Source organism: Bacillus rossius, chromosome 2 (assembly GCF_032445375.1).
Source record: "Bacillus rossius redtenbacheri isolate Brsri chromosome 2, Brsri_v3, whole genome shotgun sequence".
NCBI classification, from domain to species: Eukaryota; Metazoa; Arthropoda; class Insecta; order Phasmatodea; family Bacillidae; genus Bacillus; species Bacillus rossius.
In genome coordinates, this window is record NC_086331.1 from 28,687,846 (window position 1) to 28,708,863 (window position 21,018).

Sequence of the window (21,018 nt, forward strand, 5' to 3'; positions counted from 1 at the left end):
TTTTTTAACTATGAAGAAATCATCCGCGCCCAGCCGCGCAAATCGCGAGCTACGGACCATGGCTGACTCCGCGATGGCAGCTTGAAGGCAACTCCCCTGTTTTGGTGAGTGATAATTCGCGACCTCCCCTACCTCCCCTTAGATTTTCCGGGCATTTCTTGCCCCATGTACTGTCTGTATTCAAGTCCTAATCAGTCTTGATTTGGCTTGTTACAGTCAGGGGTTCGACCTCCCAGCGATGCACATATTCAGCTAGATTCGAGATCCAGCAACTACTGGTGGACGAATTGTCCATCAATATGTTTTTCGGCAGTCCGAGATCCACCCATTAGAAGAAGCAGCTTCCTTCCATTCTACAATTCGGCATTTTTAACTCCACACCTGGAAGACTCGGGTGATATGGTTTCTATTTCTATTCCCCCCCCCCCCCCTTTTTAAAGACAAACCAGCGATAAGTGACTATCCACTTAATCCACTGATATGGTAAACTAATCAGCGACAAATTTAATGTAGTAGAACATTGCAAGTTGTAATAATGTATCAATACAATGTACTTTGTTTTAAATAATCGCGGGCCGGCCCCTTTTCGTTTTCTTTTGTTTTTTTTTAAATCTTTGAAACTTGTTAAAACCTTTTGTATGTAGAGTAATGGAAACAAGATAATTCATCAGAGCAAATAAAACAGGGAAACTATAGATCAAGTTAATCGTGTAGTTTTTATTTAATGATTTTAACGATCCACCAACTTCCTCCTTGCTTGTTACAGGAAGTTCCTAAATTTTGTTTGTTCCCCACCTCGTGTCGCCTCTGGTAAATCAATTTATTTAACTTATTTTGTTTATCCAGCAAGTTTCCAAGGCTCTTTTTAATTAATTCAAAATAATTCAATTTTGAGGCACGAGGGGTGTAACAACTTCCAAGGCTGTCCCATCAACTACTAAGGCTACCCCATCAACTTCCAAGGCTGTCCCATCAACTACTAAGGCTACCCCATCAACTTACAAGACTGTCCCATCAACTACTAAGGCTACCGCATCAACTTTTAAGGCTGTCCCATCAACTACTAAGGCTACCCCATCAACTTCCAAGGCTGTCCCATCAACTACTAAGGCTACCCCATCAACTTCCAAGGCTGTCCCATCAACTTCCAAGGCTGTCCCATCAACTTCCAAGGCTGTCCCATCAACTTCCAAGGCTGTCCCATCAACTTCCAAGATTGTCCCATCAACTTCAAAAGCTTCGACACCAACATTAGAACCGTTCATATCTGGTCCAGAACTTCGCGAATGCAAGAGAAAATCAAAGGAAGTCCAAATTCTTGATGAAGATTGGATCTGTGGTATGTGCGGGAACAGTTATTTCAGAGGCGTTCAAATAAGAAATGGCGCTAAATGGGTACAATGCTGTTATTGCTTGATGCCTTATCATGAAGAGTGCCAACCTGCTGATTCTGGGGAACTAGTTTTCATGTGTGATAATTGTGCTAATGCTGAAAGTGAGTTGAGCGAGGTAAGCATCTAAAAAAAAAACTAGACTAAACCTAATTTTTCTAAGGTTATTTAAACATTTTTTTGATGAAATGAAGAAAACAGCAATTAGAATGCATGTTACAAGTTAAAATTATATTATTTGTTATTATAGTTGGTATTTGTTTGAAAATATTTGTATTGTTATTGTATCACGAAATTGCCTAACCCCTATCACGAAATTAGATACCCTATCACGAAATTACCTGTCAAACCATTTAAAATTTGAAACTAAATTTTGTGTTGAAAAAATGTATATAAAGGTAAGTATATTACTTATAATGTTAGTGTTACACAGAAGTTAAACAATTTTGGCCAAATACGACAGTAATGGTTGAATAAAACAATATTTATTAGCGAAAAATTAATTTTATCACGAAATTACCTTACTTTACCCTACATGACTTTATGTTCGCGAGAAGAAAATTCCAACTGTCCCGAAATTGTTGCCTATAATCAAGAACAAAATAGAGTTTCCATGGGGATCAAGATCGCTACATCGCTTGATCAGAAGCATGGGATTTAAGTGGAGGAAGTGCATGTCCAAGAAAATAATACTCGTTGAAAGAGCGGACATAGTGACATGGCGTAATGACTACCTTCGCAAAATACGACACTACCGCGAAGTTGGCAGTGATATTGTTTAACTAAATGAAAGTTGGATAGAAAGTAATTTAACTGTTTCTAAATGCTGGCCGAATGAAGATGAATTTGGAGTTCAAACAAATGCTAGCGCAGGTAAAAGGCTTATTTTGTTGCATGCAGGTACTGAGAATGGATTCGTTCCTAATGCACTTTTTATTTATAAAGCAGGAACTGCCACGGGAGATTACCATGGCCAAATGAACAATGTGAATTTTGAAAAGTGGATAGACGAAATATTATTGCCTAATCTTTCACCAAATGCTGTAGTTGTGATGGACAATGCTCCATATCATAGTATGGAGATTTATAAAGTCCCGTCCAAGTATGCAGTAAAAAACGACATTATGCTGTGGCTGAAGAACAACGGGGTTTAATACGAGAGCATGCGCAAAGTAGATTTGTACAAGCTTGTAGAACTGCATAAACCCAAAGAAAAAGCATACAGAATAGACTGTTAAATCAATCAGTTTGGTCACACAGTACTCAGACTGCCTCCTTACATGTGTGATCTAAATGCAATCGAGTTAGCACGGGGAAAAATCAAGAGACTAGTTAGAGAGAATGTCACTGGCGATTCATCACTTACGAAACTTAAAGACTTGACAGAAGCTTCAATTTCATCAGTGACGAAAGAAGACTGTGCGGGATTTTGTAGACACGTGCAGCACGTCGAGGAAGAATATTAGAAGGAGGATGTAATTATTCCGGAAGTGATACAGTATTATTTTTAACTTGGATAGTGACGACAGCGACTCTGAAACTGATAGTGACGAGTCATCATGTGCTGCAGTGCCGAGTGATAATACTGATTCGGTGTCAGAACTGGTGCAGCCGTTGGAAAAATGTTAAGAAAAGAGTTAAGTGATATGTTTTATTTATGTCTGAAAAACCATAATTATGTAAACACCAGTATACAATAACAAATATTACAATATAGACGTTTCGTAAACTGCATATCGTATATTCATACTTGCGGCCCTCGACACACGACTTTTCTGTGAAACTGGAATCAAGTATTAATGGTGAGTTCATGTCTTACTATAACTTTCGTAGCTGTACTTTGAAACATGTGAAAAGTGTAGAAGCACGCCTTATTTTGTGTTATCGCTTTGTATAAGTGATTAGGAATTCTTAGTTAAGTAAACACACGTAGTGAAAACCTTTTCGGGTGCTTCTATACATCTATTTCGTGGTGCTAAGAAACAACATTGTATTTTATTCGTTGAGTCGAGTCAATGTTTTCACTTTGCACAGTATCACACACTCCCTTGTCTCAGTGTCCCTCGTGACGTTGGTGCTCTTCTTCGCTGCCGCATTCCTGGCAGGGATCTTCCCATCAGTCACGGACAGTACTCAGGTCATGATTGGCCTCGTGTTTCGAGACGAATGGTATATACGGCTGACATTGAACATGACCTGTTAAAAATGCTGGTCGCGTATAAGTGAAAAATACCTCTTGATTCGTAGACGCTTGGCCTATGCACATGATTTTGTACTTGAACTGTTTAAAATGTTCGCAGAGTATCTATGAAAGATATTTATTGGCTACTGACTGTATGTGTTTGACCACCTACTGATGTGACTGGCTACCAACTGGATGTGGATGGCCACCTACTGGCCATGCGTTCCTAACTGAATAGACGTGTCGAGCTTACATCAAAACATGGCTAGTCAGATGGGATGTGTCTGGCCACCAACTGGATGTGTCTGGCACCAACTGGATGTGTCTGGCACCAACTCTAACCACTCACTGGACATGTCTTGCCTACAACAGGACGTGTCTGATCGCTGACAACATGCCTGACCACAGATTTCATGCCTGGCCACTGACTGGAGATGTCTAGTCAACATCTGGATGTGCCTGGTTAATCGACTGTCATGTAGAACTGCCTTGAAAACACGTGTAAAGCATGTAAAGGCCTTGCTTCGCCTTCTAAGAAGACTGTATAAAATGAGATATGCTTGTAATTTGCTTGTTTTTTGTACTTGTAGAAACTACATGACAATTTTTTATTTGTAAGTTTGTTGTTTTATTTCTTGAACCTGTCACTTTAATAGTAAGTTTATGATTAAATTAACTTTTTGCATTCGTTAAGGATCGAACGAGGACATGAATAAATTGAAGAAATTAGTACATTAATGAGTGATATCTTTTAATGAATTTTAAAATTGTTTTCTCGATTCCTAGGTCAATAATTACAAATTTCTAAATTGGTAGCGATTATGTAATAATCGGCTTTCTGGAGGCTGGTAAATGAGAAATTGAAGTCTCTTAAAATTTTTCACCTTTTTTCAAAATATTTTAAACCTTAAATTAATTTTCTTAAATCAACCAGGGGATCGAACTAAGCACTTTATGCGATTGAATCAATTGTTACTTTAGCACGTGATTTTTTTGGTGAATTATGGATTTTTTTTTCCTAATTTCTAAATAAATACCGATTTTCAAGATGGCGGACATATTCCAAAATGGCAGGTTCCCTGCCAATAAATATTAAAGCACTGTAGCAGAAGAAAAAATATGCCAGATCAAATATGGCGGCCTACAGCAGACGAAAAAAGATGGCTGCTATGATATACTGTCTGATGTAATATCTGCATTGGCATTAGTGGTGGGAGGTCAGTCTGCCGGTGGCTTCCGTGGAGGAAAGATCCATCACCATTTTCAATCAAATGACCTTGCTGGGTTAGAAACCTATCTTTTTATAAATTTTACTATCAAACTTTAATTAAATTAATTTTTTTATGAAATTAAAAACTATTCATATTAATTGGCAAATAAAACATGCTGCTACAAATATTTCACACACTTACTTTTGCAAAAACATAAGTAAAAGGAAGCTCCCATCAATTTCGCAGTGACTCAACTTTTGCGTCTATTGCACTTGCTTCAGAACGAGCCAAATCCAACACTCGAGCCTTCTTCAACTGCAATGCCTTCATCTCCTTTTCAACTCTTCTTTTTCTGCCTTCTTCTTGTATGTAGCTTCCTTTTCTTTTTGTTTTGTTTGCAGGGCTTCCTTACGCCTACAACTAGCATTTATTACATACTGTAACATGGACTTGGTGATATCAACATGCTCTACACCTCCAGAACGTTGAACAAAGTCGTACATCTGTCTTAGTGCGTTCAGTATTTCTTCCTGCAAGTTTTCAGTCAGCAGATTAGAATTCACTGAAAATCCTCTTTCCAATGATGCATTTCCATTGGAAAGTACCAACATCATACTCACAAACTTTAGAAGGCCTGTTTTGGCAGCTACTGTATGGGCCTTAAGGATGAGCATCCACAATTGATCAAAGCGCCAGTCTTCTCGAGAAAAAGACGAGAACAGTGCTTCAGAATCTTGCGAGGAACATACCAACTGATATGATCACTCAATGTTATCAGCTTCTTGTCCTTATAGCCACTTGTTTTGAAGACAACCTTCTAAACTGTAATTCACACGCTGTTTCCCCACACCCGAATTTAAAGCCACAGACGGACATAAGCAGGAAATTCCCTTGGTAAGTTTGTACTTCAGGGGACTTTTGTCTTGAGTTTTTTTACCATAACCTTTAGACAAGTCCTAACATCATTTTTCAGTAACAGGACAGACTTTAATGGTACTTTCTCTTTCTTGATGGCATGGCATACTGCATAACCCAACTTGATATTGTTAGCAGTCAATAGATTTTCCTGGTTATCTACATCCAATTGAGATACATTGCGTTTCTCCCTAAAGTTCTTCAGTACCTCTGGTTTCAAAAACTTTCCTGCCAAAGTTAATAAAATGTCTACCAGTGAATCATAGAGAAAAGGTGCCATGGGTGCTTCACTTTGGAACATTGTGAGAAACAATTCCAGCTCTGATGCCAGAGTAGAAGAATGTCAACTTTACTTCTAGAAGATTATCTTCAAGAGCACTTTCCACTACACTGAAAGACACAGATGAAATAGAAACTTCACTAACAAATTTCTTTAGGTGGGGTAAAGTTTTCATGGCACGCTCAGCAACTGCAGTATTCCATCTGATTGCACAAAATTTCTTGGAAAAAAGCTCTGATCCAGTTATTCTAATGTAATCTGCCCTCCTTGCAGGTACATGCATAAACAAATAGTAACTGTGCCTGAAAAAACTAACAACATCCAATTGTATAGCAGAAATTCCAGTTTTGAAAGCACCATGGACCGTATGAAGTCCACAGCTACCAATTTCTAGCAACGATGGTGAATCATCACCAAAAGTGTCTGTGATATGTATTTTCAAAGCTAACAAAAATGCCCAGTTTACGTTGAGGGCATCCATAGATACTTAAAATTAAATGCACCTGTCGGTATAATCCGAACGTGGGAAGCACATGCTGATCCGAACGTGGGAAGCACATGCTGCAGCACGTCACGTCAGCAGGATAACAGACCAGCTTGAACCAGTTTGTATCACGTGATTTAACGCCACTTCCGAATTCGATGGTAAATAAAAGAAAATGGACGTGGGAACTGTTCGTTATTTGCCATCCAAAAATAAAATAATGGGACGCGATACACTTGATGCTATGTCAATGCAAGCAGATCAATAAACAAAAAACGTATTGACAACTACAACCTACCAAACAAAAATTCCCTGATTTTTAACAAAATTCCCTGATTTTTCCCTGATTACAATATTCCCTGATTTTTCCAGGTTTTCCAGGTTTTCCAGGGTCAGTAGACACCCTGAATATGGTGTAACAATTTCAAAATGGTTATATTTTTTTAATTTTATTTAGTAATTATTTTTATTAATTTGAAAATTTTCCTGGTAAAATTAGATAAACATAAAGAATTTTCAAAATGGTGGACGTAAAGAAAATTGCAGCGATGGTGGTTAAGGTCAAGGCTTCTCCCCAGAACCTTATTGGAGGCTTGTTAAAAGGGAATTTAAACCTAAATTGGGAAAATTAAGCCTTAGAATCTTTTGAGGGAAAATAGGACATTTTTCCTCAAAACAGAAGTTTTTTACCTCGAAATTAGGAAATGTTTAATCTTATAATTTTTTTATTTATTTTTCATTAGAATTTATTTCTAAAAAAATGAATTTTAAACAAATTTTGAGTAATATTTGCCAAATGTTGAAGGTCAAGGTCAAAGTCATCCAAGATGGCCGCCGTGATGCCAGAGGTGGTCGGTCATTGACCCCACCTCACACCTCACCCTTGTATGTACCTCGTCCCAGTTTGTCCACTCAAGTGGGGGGGGGGGGGGAAGTGAATTTTCCCCGCCCAAAAACCACATACTCCCCCGCTTGACCCGTACTGTAGGGACCACGAAAGTAGCGAGCTGCATCCCATAGTTCCGACAACAAACATTGCTCGGCACGGATCGGCAGAACGAAGCGCCGGCGGGGCGGCGCGCACGGAACTAGGCACGGCCCGGCTATATATTAGGCGTTATAAAAACATGCAGCGCAGTAATGAAAGCGCAAAATTTAATTGTGTATCTGTAAAAACGTAATGGCATTTTGTTACACTGAACAAATATAAATAGACACTTATAATTCTAACATGACGTGACTGTGCAAAAAAATTTGACTAAAGTTTTGAAACTCACCACAGTGAAGGCAGTGTTGGTTAGATCTGCAGCTCATGTAAGACAAGCGTGGCAAAATTGCACCTCTTAGTTATGTGAAACGAGGCGATATGGAAACATTAAAATATTACCAGAGCTCTATAAGTCAAAGAATAAATACCAGTTCTTACAAATGCTGAGCCAAACACGATGTAGCACTGTCAGTATCACTATTTTCATCACTGTTGTCCATTACACTGTTACTTGTTGATGAAAGGAATTCGTCATCGTCACTGTCGTCATGTAAATTTATTAAGAACTGGTCCATTGCCATGTCTATGATGCAGTCCCTCTTCCAGTATTCGTCTTCTAATTTTTGAACATGATTGCAGTAGCCTACCCAGTCATCCTTTGATACAGAGTGTGTGCGTCTGAAGTGCTTGCGCAGAGAAATTTCCCACGGTATTACATTCCCGAATGCACCTCTTTATCTTTTCCCACGCTAATTCAATAGCGTTGAACTCACACATGTATGGTGGGAGTCGAATGACATGATGTCCTGCATTTTTTAAAAGTTGATCAACCCGAAATATGTTCTCCTTTGGTTTGTGTTTTTATACTAGTTCCATCAACATACATTTCAGCATTTTTTCATCACACTCTACACTTCTGCATTTTAGCCATGTAATCATTTCGTTTTTTTGCACGGCGCATTGTCCATTACTACAGCAGAAGATGGCGGCAAGTTTGGTAGAACACGTTCGGACAGCCATTTTTCAAAATTATCAGCATTCATTTCCCCTTGATAATCTCCGACTGTCGTACCTGACTGGTACATCAATAAATAATCCCCCTGGGAGATATCCACATTTTGAACAAAATTAACCAATATTAGCCTCTTGGTTGCATTTCCTTTAGTTACTCCCGTTACGTCATTTTTGCGTTGCCAACATTTCTGGAATGTGAGATTAGTATCCACCCACGACTCATCAAGGTAAAACACTTCCTACCTACACTGTCTGATTTGAGTGAGGTACTTGGAGCGCCACGTCACTGTCAGCTCGTTCGATTAACAAACGACGCTTGTTTCGCACAGTTTCCAGACGAAGCCTATACTTCGCAATAATCTCTTGAGCGACGAAGGGCTCCTCTGCCAACCTATCTTTTCCTTTAATACGGGAATCAATTTGCGTACTTTTTACTGACCCACAAATTTGGCATTTTGTGCTGTCTGGAGCTTTGAAAAAGCATTTTCAAGGCCGATTATTTAAAAATTGGGAGGCGGTCAACTTGAAGCTGATATGTACTAGTATAGTGCTAGTTGTGGTGATTAACGTACATATAGTCACTACTTGTTACAAATTTCAGTTTACTTTTTACTGACCCACAAACTTGGCATTTTGTGCTGTCTGGAGCTCTGAAAAGGCTTTCAAGGGCGATTATTTACAAATTGGAAGGCTCTCAACCTGAAGCTGATATGTACTAGTATAGTGCCAGTTGTGGTGATTAACGTACACATTCACTACTTGTTACAAATTTCAGTTTACTTCTTACTGACCCACAAACTTGGAATTTTGTGCTGTCTGGAGCTCTGAAAAGGCATTTTCAAGGGCGATTATTTACAAATTGGGAGGCGGTCAACATGAAGCTGATATGTACTAGTATAGTGCTAGTTGTGGTGATTAACGTTCATATAGTCACTACTTGTTACAAATTTTAGTTTACTTTTTACTGACCCACAAACCTGGCATTTTGTGCTGTCTGGATCTTTGAAAAGGCATTTTCTGGGGCGATTATTTAAAGGTGATTTAGTAATTATTTGTTAAATCTCCAAAATGTTCCACTTTTATAGTTTACACTTAAAACATAATACATACCTGCATAATATTGTTGCTGATATGCTAAATTGCAAAATTAGCCATTTGTTCTTTTAAGGTTATGTACACCTTCATTGGTACATTTTGTTTTTCTCTTTATAATCCCTTTAACTTAGCGATTATAATTTAATTATTTTATAAATTACTATCTTCAGAGTACATTAAGCACATTTTTCACTAATCATACATAATATGAAGGTCAGATAACCTACTATTTATTACATTTAATTGGTTTGTTTTATGCCGTTCTTGCACTACGCATTTTTGCTGTCTTACCAAATAATTATCGTACGGTACTGTAATTATAGTACGCGTGTCCATCTGAAGCTGGGATTCGAATCTAACTTCACCTCAGTAGAAGGGAGACGGAATTTCCTATCGCATGACACTCCCTTCCCCATCAACTCCTACTTCCCCTGCCGGCCTTGAACCACTCCTTCCCCTTCACCACCGCACATACAGCTCGCAAGTTTTTTGGCCCATACAGTAGAAATAAAGGGAACTGTGCTGAAGTTAGCTCTATCCGCTTGCTTTATTAGGACGCCGAGAAGTGTATCGCTCAGCGCACTTGGGATAACAACGACCTATGTACACTATTGTACATGTAGGTAAATCAAAGTCCGTCCCAGACTTTATTTTATTAAATTAAAATAGGCAGTGATGCGGATAAATCTGATGGATAGGTACCTTCCTAAAAGTTTCTATTATTTTTTTTTATATAGCAAAAGGAATCACCGTACAGAGTACACCAGGGCCTTTTAGGTACTCGAATTTGTTGTTTTCAGGCTGTCACAAGATAGTGCTTCGCAGGTCGGTTAACACTATACGGTGTTGCGTTAGAGGAATATATTTCAGCCACATCGCGAAGAGAGTGAAGTGTGTTCGTGTGTTGTCCTTGAAGGAGGAGTGGGCCTCCCCCACCCACAGACGATTCGGAGCGGAAGGAGGAGTTGGGGAGGAAGGAGCTGCGCGGAACGGAAATGTCCAAGATCAATTACTAAGTTACCGGGATATACCTTCCTGCTGGTATATAATATCACATAAATAATCATTTAGCGCACAAACTATTGTACAGGTTCTCCCAGGAGCCTTGTGGCCCTCCAATATTTTGTTTTCATGGATTATTTTTTTAAAAATTATTTTTTTTTTCGCCCACTTTGTCCATTGGTACCGATAGGGATGCTACATAGGTACCTTTCTACAGGTATAAACTAACAAATCTATTATGAATTAGCTTACAATCTATCGTAACTGTTGTCCCAGGAGCCCTGAGGCCATTCAATGTGTTTTTTTTTTTTTTTTTTTCATAAATTATTTCTTAAACAGTACTTCATTTCGGCCACTTTGGAAATTGGCACCGATAAGGATGTTACATAAAACACTTTCTACAGGTATATACTATCAAATAAAAAGTAATTAGCGTGAAAACTATCGTACATGTTGTCCCAGAAGCCCTGAGGACCACCTATGTGTTGTTTTCATGAAGAACATCACCATTTTTTTCCCGCCCATTTTGGCCATTGGTACCGATAGAGCTGGTACATAGGTACCTTCCTACAGGTATAGACTATCAAATAAAAAATAAATTAGCGGGCAAACCACAATACAGATTGTCCTATAAGCCCTGAATACCACCGATGTTTTATTTTCATGGAAATATTACAAACATTTTTTCGCCCACTTTGGCCATGGGTACTGATAAAGCTGGTACAGAGGTACCTTTTTACTAGGACAGACTATAAAAAATAATTAATTAACGGGCAAACTATCGTACAGTATGTCCCAGTAGCCCTGAAGGCCTCAAATGTGTTGTTTCAATGGACTTTATCAAAAACATTTTTTTTTTCGCCCACTTTGTTCATTTGTACCGATAAATCTGATACATAGATACCTTCGTACAGGTATAAACTATCAAATAAAAACTCAATTAGCGGGCAAACTATCGTACAGTTTGTCCCTGGAGTCCTGAGGTCCTCCACTGTGTTAAGGGGGCTGCTCTTAAAAAAAAATTATATTTTTCTTTATGACATTTATTCATCCTACGCAGAGCATCTTGTGTACCAAATTTGAGATTTATCAAGAATATAATTTTTAGGTAAATGGCTATCAAATGTTGCTTTTTTTTCAATCATGGATCCTACAAAACATGAAATGAAACAAGATATATCGATAAAATGTTGTATAACTGAAGTATGTTTAGTAATCTATTGGATGAATCAGTTAAAATTGCTCATAAATTGATACGAAAAAAGTGTGCAGACTTGTAATTATATCATTTTTCGTTAGACTGTAAAAACTCTATAGTTAAATCTATATCCAAAATGGGAATAGGCACGAAGTGCGTTCAGATTTCATTTTATTATTTATGTTTCAAAATATTGGTTTGTAATAAAATTACAGCAGATTTGTACAATCCAAGCAGTGCATGTATTTTTTGCGTCTGGCATTCCGACAATATATCGGAGCAGCCCGCAGCACTGCAGGTGCCACAGTGTCTGGTGTTATCGCGTCTGCAGCCAGCGCGGCTCGACACGGCCCGGTCTGGGACGCGCTGTTGCCGCACTGCCGGCAGGTATACGAGCCCAGCTTGTTGCCCCACGTTCCCGGGCAGTTCCGCTGACCCACGTATTCCTCGCGGTTTACAGGTTCGTGAACCGCTGTACATAGTCGAAATACAAATGCGACAGAGTGAAAAGAAAGACAATTCAAAATAAGGAAACGGTACGATACCAAACAAAATTATTTATTTTCTATAAAAAAAAATATAAGTATTATATCCCATTTTAAGTTATAATTTTAAAGTAACGTTAATGAAGTTTTTAAAAGTGTAGATTTTTAATGGCTTAACTTTCACAAACTGAAAAGTAAATACATAATGTTTTCATAGTTAACTGCCAAAGTACCATAGTTTACGACTAATACAGTACAAATGAAGAATGAAATGTATTACTGAACTGAAACTTTTTATGTATGCATAAATACCATGCTACTGGTTACTTCATTGGGGATGTATGGTTTTAATTTCTTTCATGACCAGATAATTTATTTCATTTAGCTGTCAAAATCCTAAAAAAAAAAAGAATTTTGACAGACTGAAAATAGTTAACTATAAAAAAATTTCTCAACTAAATTAAAACCATATCATGAAATAGCCAGTATACTTAATTGCATTTAAACTTTTAAGTTTCAATTCCGTAATCAATCTAAATTCTACTTATTTTTACTGACCAAAATCGTTAAAAATGTACTTTTGGGAACTAATTATGTAAAAAATTTCCTAGTACAGTGATTTTTCACTTTCTGATTATGAACACACTAAAAATTCTGAAGTTTGAGAAATTTTAACGTAAATCTATAATTATGACCTGAAAAATGACTCATCCACTTAACAGTGCTTCGCTGTAGTTCAAATGCTTGCCTTTGCAAGTAAAAAATATTTCTGATCTGGTATGATTTATAGATTTAGGCCAAACAAACGAAATTTTAATCATTACTAGCTGCCCCGACAGACTTCGTTCTGTCAAAAGTTATAGGCCTATCGCAGTCCAATAGAAAAAATAAATAAATATAACGTATTTCAGAGTGATCACTTTATTTATTTAATGTCTCAATGATGTACAACGATTACTTACAAAAATAAGTTTTCTGTTTCGTACACTGCTAGACTTTAGTAATAATGTGATGATATTTTCATTGTAATGCTTTATGGTACACGATATTTTTTGTTTCGTTACCTGGCACGTAAAAAAAATTAAGCTGAAGGTTCTCCAACGCGAGAGCAGGCAACATACAACTGACCATGAGAGAAGCATGGGTTTTCAAGATTAACGCCGCAAACATGCAATGATTGACCTTGGGGAAAGCGAAAGCAAGCCGCACTGGAAATTGCAGTCATTTAAATTTAAATGGTACGTCAGTTGGTACCATTGGGATGCGAGGTATCAACACATCTTCATCCCTTATATTTACCCTTTAGAATGGTTGCTTCGATTACATTGTTCAGTAATTTTTTCACTGTTAGCCGTGTGCCGTTATAAAGACGCGGTTTGTTGATATTTGGCAACATTATGACCACCGATCCTACTTTTAACTTTAAGATTATGAGGCGGCAATCCTGGAAAATCCAATGAGTTTAAAAATTCTGGTGGATAGTTGACATAATCTTGCTTATTTGCGCAATCAACTGATTTGTATGTCCTTAATTCACCGGCAATTTCATTTTGAATTTTCAAAATTTATTTAATTTACATCCGTGTTTTTGGCAGCTAATATAACTCGTTCGTTCAACCAACAATTATCTCTGTAATTTTGAGCAACGTTTGGGAACATCTTATGAATGAGCTCGGTTTTTGATTCAGTAAACTAACAAAAATTGACAGGAAATGTAATGCAGCCAGTCAAAACGTCTACAGGGATTTTGCCAATGTCAATGAGTTGTTTTGAAAATATTTCTCCATTTCGATCATTTTGCAATTCGAAACGCATATTCTTGCTTAACTTTAGTATCTTAACGTTTTTCCACAAAATGGAAGGCTTTAAATATGCATTGTGTTCATCCGCTGGCGTTGACCGTGGAATCACTGGTAATGTTTGACGAAAATCTCCTGCTAACAAAATCATCGTTCCACCAAATCGGTTTTGATTGTTTCGTAGATCTTTCTTAGTTCTGTCTAATGCCTCCAAAGACTTTTTATGTGCTATACAGCCTAATCAACTTGAAGGCATACCAAAGATAATCGTAACGCGCCTTTGTTTTGTTTTGATTGACGTCAAATGTTTGACAGCTACGGTGTTTTAATTTACTCTGTGGTTTGTATGGTAAAAGAAAAGTATTTGTACTATTTTCCTCGCAATGTTTACGTTTTTTCTCTCCATAATAATCTTCCTTGTGCCTTAACAAACATATGAAAACACAAAAAATTAGCCGAATTGTTCGAGCCGTTTTTGAGTTTTGCGCTTAGCAACACATTTGGCGATTCATTTTTATTTATATCGATGTAAACAGTGTAGCAAAATGTTTTATAAGCATCTGCCAAGTCATTCTGTATGTTGTTATGTTTTTGCAATAAAAAGTTTATAGGCAGCCAATACAAAATACTTTTATCATAGAAAATTATTTTTAAGCTCAAAATAATCACTACATATTGTAAATGCCAAATAACTAAATTATATTTATAAGTATTTTAACTATCGGCATTAGATATGTGTACAGGTATTGAATATTATCTATTTAGGCATCTGCAATTTTGTTGTGAGTTAATATGTTTTTGTATTTATTATATTAGTTGGTAGCTAATACAAAATATTTACGTTAACGGGGTTAATTCTGATACTTTGAATAGTTACTCCTTTACAAACATTTTATCCTTCTAATTATTTTAGTTGATATTCGGGTGGTTTTGTGTGTATTATATTGAATTTTAACTTCCTAGCAATCAACAATTCGTTTTGTGGGTTATTTCTTTTGTAATTGTTTCGTTTTTCTTGTAGACAATACAAATAATGTCCAAAATTGATTTCAGAAACTTTTTATTTTTCACTTAATTTTTTTTGTTGGAAATATGTATGTTTTGTAATACGCCCATTTACTTACTATTATTTTATGTTTTGTTATAATTGTATAATATATCAATTGATTAATGCTATGTTTTAAGTATGATTTAAGATGTTAAATGTAATAATTCAAACTATGCACTACGCGTGGGCTAACGGAACTCCTTTGTCGAGGGATTTCCTGCTGGCCTGCACTCAGGGGCTGTGGAACCACCCCGCCTAATGGTCAGAAGGGTTGACTGACCGTCTCTTTCTTTGGTTGTGGCCAATAAGGAAACAGTATACAAGTCCAAACAAATATTAATTTTAAAACTTCTTTTCTAAATAATTGACCAATTTTTAATCGAATCGGATAAAATATGTTACAGCGCACCAATGTAAATTATACAAAAATTAAAACATATCGCAATAAAACTGTGACCACAAACACGTAATTTGTCTGTGGGGGTGGGGCCTAGGACGGTCGAGGAGCGCTGGTTGGTGGACCGCGAGAGCTCCGGGGGCACCGAACAGGCCTCCTCGAGGGACAATGTGTGAAGAGAGAAAAACGGTTGTCTTGATCTAGCCTCGCAGGCAGATTAAGGGGCCCGCCTCGTCAGGGGTGTATGTGTGTTAGTGAGGCGGGATGATAAGCGCGACGCTCGCTGGTGCTTCCAGCGCGGTATAGCCTCTAAGCGCAAGTCTCTGAACTGGCGCGCAGTCTTCTCGTCGTCACAGGATAACTGTGAAATTTGAGCGGCGACCGTAACATTATATGGCGGAGAAATGAAGATAAAGGTGTTATGCAAGCCCCTTAAGTGCTTTCAAGAATCTGTACTGATTGTTTTTTGCCTAAAAATTACTCTGAAAACACGCGTTTTAGGCATTTTAACGCTTCTTAAAATACAGTTTAAAAACTTAATCCGAAATTTAAAGTACTTTTCGGTCCTCAGCGAACTCTTAAATGCTATTCGTAAATAGGCCCCACTCGGATACCTTGAGTAGTTTTGAAATCGCGTTGTTTTTCCTGAAGCTCTACACACCGTATGTGTGCCCAGGTAGGCGGGCCCCTTAACGTGTCCGACCTTCGAAGGGTACCGGCACAGTTCGATATTTGAGAGTTCTGGGGCCTGAAGCGTAAACGCCGGTCCCAGGAAATGTTATCTGCTAAGGGCACGGTATAGTCGATGATTAAAATATAAGCAAGCCAGATATTGAGATAGAATATCAAACGTATGTAAAACCGAGCCATAGCAGCCAAGTTACATGAAAAACCGTTTAAAATACAAATTTTTTATTGCATCTGACCTCGCAACCAATCTCGTGTTTACCCAGTACTAGCCGGAGCAAAGGACAGACGGAGTTCGTCATAGGGCGGGCTACAGTATAGAATGGTACAAAGAAAATTACAGTTAAAGTATTCTAATAGTATTTGCCTAAATATTTCTTTAAAATGATATATTATACTATGTGTTTTTTGAACATAAAAGTTTATAAAAAATTTATTAAAAGTTGGCCAGATTTGGTAATTTACATTGTGCCTGTTAGTATAGTGGCTGTTTAAAATTTATACCTAAATGAAAATAAATATCTCCCATTGCTCTATGTGCAGGAGTGGACAAACATTTTTACAAATTCCGTGTTATAATTAATATTTAATTGAGGAAGAGCCATGCTGTTGGTGATCGCCATTTGTAATAAATTTTCAATTGAGATAATGTCAGTGATTTCTGAACAAAAGCATCTGGCAAAATATACAGTATAAAAAAATTAAAACGCTGTTTGAAGACTTCCATATACTGTATTCTCAATATTAGGGTTTCAATACCAAAATGCTAGTTGACGTATGTATATTATGAGAATGTATAATGGCCTAATTTAAATAACTCATATTTGCATTTAGATATGTTTGGCAATTTCCACAAATACATGTTTTATATAACTACTTTGTAGCAATAGGCAAGGTAATTAAACACTAAAAACGTCTGTGTTAAAATATATACAAATGTTTGGAAATTCCACAGCAAAACTGGGATTCCAAACAAGTTGTAGACCAACAGCATATTTCTTGATGGATTTATTATTCGAAGATATGCTTATTTTTTATATTGGTTTTGAACACCATATATGATAATTAACTGTGTGTTCTCTTCCACAGAGTATTTTAATGTTAAAGATACTTTATCATCAAAAATTAGTACGCATTCGTACTAAAGGTGACAAGATACAACGTTCGAGCCATGCACCATTTCTTATTTACTAAGTAAACTGTTACGAATGCAATTTAGATCACGTACAATCTCAAAGAGAACAGTTTGCGATATCACTTAAAATCACGTGTTTGATTTGATTGTACATAACAGTGTTATGGTAACATCTCAGTGCTCATAAATTGAGTCAAAAAGAGGTTTGGGATAGAATACACGACCCATGTCGCACGAGAGTGATATCTAAGCGACATCATTTATTTAGAATATAATTTGGATTGAACACTATGTTTGTATAAGTGTTTATTTTAAAAATTCACTACCTTAATCGGTTGTTTTCTATATAGTCGTTTTTAGATTTCCAATTTAATTTATACTAACTGCATACAAAACAACGGAACACAAAATACATTATAAGTTCTATGTACGTATATAAGTTTAGGAATATACGTGGAAAAAAAATTACCCTACAAATTTGTCGATTGTAACTGTGGTAGGCCATAGGCTGAGATACGGTGACCACAATCGCTGGTATTTATTCTTGGCAAGGGACGTGCGTTCCTTCAAGGTCAGGGTTCTCTGACGTCACCTCTCGTCTGCGGAACGTCACCCGAGGCTAGCCCGTGGAGTTAACACTGTCGCCAGGCACGGCTCGGCACGGCTCGGCACGGCCCGGGTGCGACAGAGAGGGCAACTGCAGATTGTAACTGCGATAAGACACTCTTCCAGCCATCAGCGCCTGTAGAGCAGCCTCCGCTACCTAGCGGTATTCGGGCGACTGCATTAGCCTTCCAGCGCCCTTAATATGGATTATTTAACAAACAGTACATTGTAAAGCCCACTATGCCCATTGATACCGACAGGAATGTTACATAGGTATTTTTCTACAGGTATATACTATCAAATAAAAAAATAATTGGCGTGAAAACTATTCTACAGTTCGTCCCAGGAGTCCTGACGCCCTCCTATGTGTTGTATTCATGAAGTATATCACAAACATTTTTTTTTACGCCCATTTTGGCCATTGATACCGATTGAGCTGGTAAATTGGTACCTTCCTACAGGTAAAGACTATCAAATAAAAACTATATTAGGGGGCATACTATCGGTCGGGTTGTCCCAGGTGCCCAGCAGCCATCCAATGTGTCTTTTTCATGGAGTATATCGGAAATATTAAATTTTTTTCGCGCACTTTGCCCATTGGTACCGATATAACTGGTACATAGGTACCTTCCTACAGGTAAATTTTTAAAATAAAAAAAAATACATTAGTGAGTAAACTATCGTACAATTTGTCCGAGGAAACCTGAAGGCCTCCAATATTTTGTTTTCAACGAGTATATCATAAAGGTTTTTTCTTCGCCCACTTTGGCAATTAGTACCGATAGAGCTGGTTAATATTTACCATCCTACAGGTATAGGCAGTCAAATAAAGAATAATTTAGCGAGGAAACTATCGTATAGGTTGTCCCAGGAGCCCTGTCGTTTTCATGGAGTATATAACAATTTTTTTTCGCCCACTTTACCCATTGTTACCGATAGTACTGGTACATAAGTACCTTCCCACATGTATAAACTATCAAATGAAAGATGAATTAGTGAGCAAACTATCGTACATGTTGTCCCAGGAGCCCTGAGGCACTCCAATGTGTTGTTTTCATGGATTATTTCACGGACATTTTTTTCTTCCATTTTGGTCTTTGGTACCAATAGAGCTGGTACATAGGTTATTTCCTACAGGTATAGACTATCAAATAAAAAAAAATCAATTAGCGAGCAAACTATTAGTTGTCTCAGGTAGGTACCTAAGTACATACCAGTTCTATCGGCACCAATGGCTAAAGGTGGCGAAAAAAAACATGTTTACTTTATACTCCATGAAAAAAACATTGGAGGCCTTCAGGGCTCCTGGGACAAGCTGTACGACAGTTTGCCCGCCTATTTATTTTTTATTTACCTCCATATGGGATCTACAGAACAAAAATTGAATAAATAAAAATAAATATTTGAGTCTATGCCTTTAGGAAGGTACCTATGTACCATCTCTATCGGTACTAAAGGCCAAAGTGGGCGAAGAAAAAAAAATTTGTTTTATACTCCATGAAAACAACACATTGGAGGGCCTCAGTGCTCCTGGGACAGCCTGTACAATGGTTCGCACTCTAAATTTAATTTTAATTAAAAGTACACACATTTAAGAGGTCGCCATGTAACTGCTGTATCGTTTTGTTTGCACATTTTGTTGTAAAAGTATAAAAACTCGGTTGGCAATTGTAGTGCCAAAGAATGACTTAGGCTGTTGTTGTCCCAAGCTTTCTGTCCCGGGTGGTACGACAGGGCCGGCGGATAGAGCTAACTTCACCACACTTGTAGAGAAGGAAATAAAGTGAGCGACGCCATGTCGGGGCCATTTCATAACGCGAGGAAACTATCCAATATTGTTATTGTATCTAGACTACTCACTATTTACTGTTGACAACAGCATTGATTACGACCTTCGGCGGATATAATATTACGAATACAGCAGCCACTGTGAGCGAAAATTTAACTTAATATTTTGAGATCTACAAAGTGTCATGCCAATTGTTAACAACGATGATAATTATATAAATGATGCACGAGAATACATACCCAGTTCTGCGTACCTCCTGGTTTCTTTGCACAAGTCTGCCAGGTGTCTGTCAAGAACTCCTACCAATATATCTAACGGTGTTTCTTGAATGGAATGCCATCCTATCGTCTGACAAATTTGCGCAACTACAACTTTTAACATTTGCCTGGAGTATTTACTCGCCATGTTTTCTATGCCGAAAAAATTAACCTGTACAAAATGGAAATTAAATCCTCAAGGTATAACCATTTTATTTTGAATCCATGCGAACAATCAAAATATGTCAATTTTAAAGATATCACATAAATAAACACACGACAATAACATAGTAAATGAAAGCTATTATTATAAATTCACTTATTCAAAACCATCCTCCAGTACTGCGAGGACTTAAGTACAAAATTCTGAGTATTTTAAGTGAATGACAGTCTGTATTGTAAACAACGACTATCGCACAACGAGAAGCCTAAAATGTACAGCAAGTTCTGTCCCTGCCCGAACACGCCCGAATATTCACCTTCGGCCAATCTCGGGATTTGTTTTATTTTTTCGCAGGAAAATTAATTCTAATATTAAAAGTGGTCGGTTAGGTTAGCTACATTAAAACACTTTAAAACACTATGGACGGTTAGTTAGGTTAGTATAGCTATATTAAAATAAACATAGGACAGAACTTAATGTGCATCTTAGACTACTCGTTAGTGATAACCGAAGATGTACAAAGGAGATAAGATGTCCTAAAATGCACAAAGAGTTCAGATTTGACCTACCTTGGCTGTTTTTTTTTGTAGACCGATAACACGGGCATATTGATGGTTATCAAAATTTCATAATTAAATTTTTTATAAGTACTTAATTTTACATTTTTTGGTCAAAGATATTATGTTTTGTTAAGACAACCATTACCTGTTCACAATACAAAGGTTGTAACATAATTATGTTATTAAGATAAGAACTGTAAATTAATGTCAGTTATCTTCAAAAGACTGTTGTAGTAATATTGTTCATATTTGTGTTTAAATTACGTAATGCTAATCAGAAAATTATTTTATAACCTGGGTATTGTGAACAGGTAACCAAAACATAATTAAGT

General features: G+C 37.2%; 1 protein-coding gene across 13 annotated transcripts in view; it reads right to left on the reverse strand.

Annotated features, from left to right (window-relative positions):
* The window catches only part of LOC134529203 (transcription initiation factor TFIID subunit 3), a 174,021-nt gene extending 153,323 nt beyond the window's left edge, over nt 1–20,698 (reverse strand). For 10 of the 13 annotated variants that reach the window (XR_010074496.1, XR_010074497.1, XR_010074499.1 and 7 more), the window contains exon 1: nt 19,946–20,636. Coding sequence is in view for 9 of the 13 variants with exons in the window: in XM_063363057.1 (XP_063219127.1) it covers nt 19,946–20,111 (166 nt within the window). In the remaining 4 variants the exon portion in view is untranslated. Of the gene's footprint in view, nt 1–19,945 lie in introns of all 13 variants that reach the window. The other 3 variants (XM_063363060.1, XM_063363058.1, XM_063363051.1) reach the window with 2 other exon arrangements.
* Nucleotides 20,699–21,018: the final 320 nt, after the last annotated feature.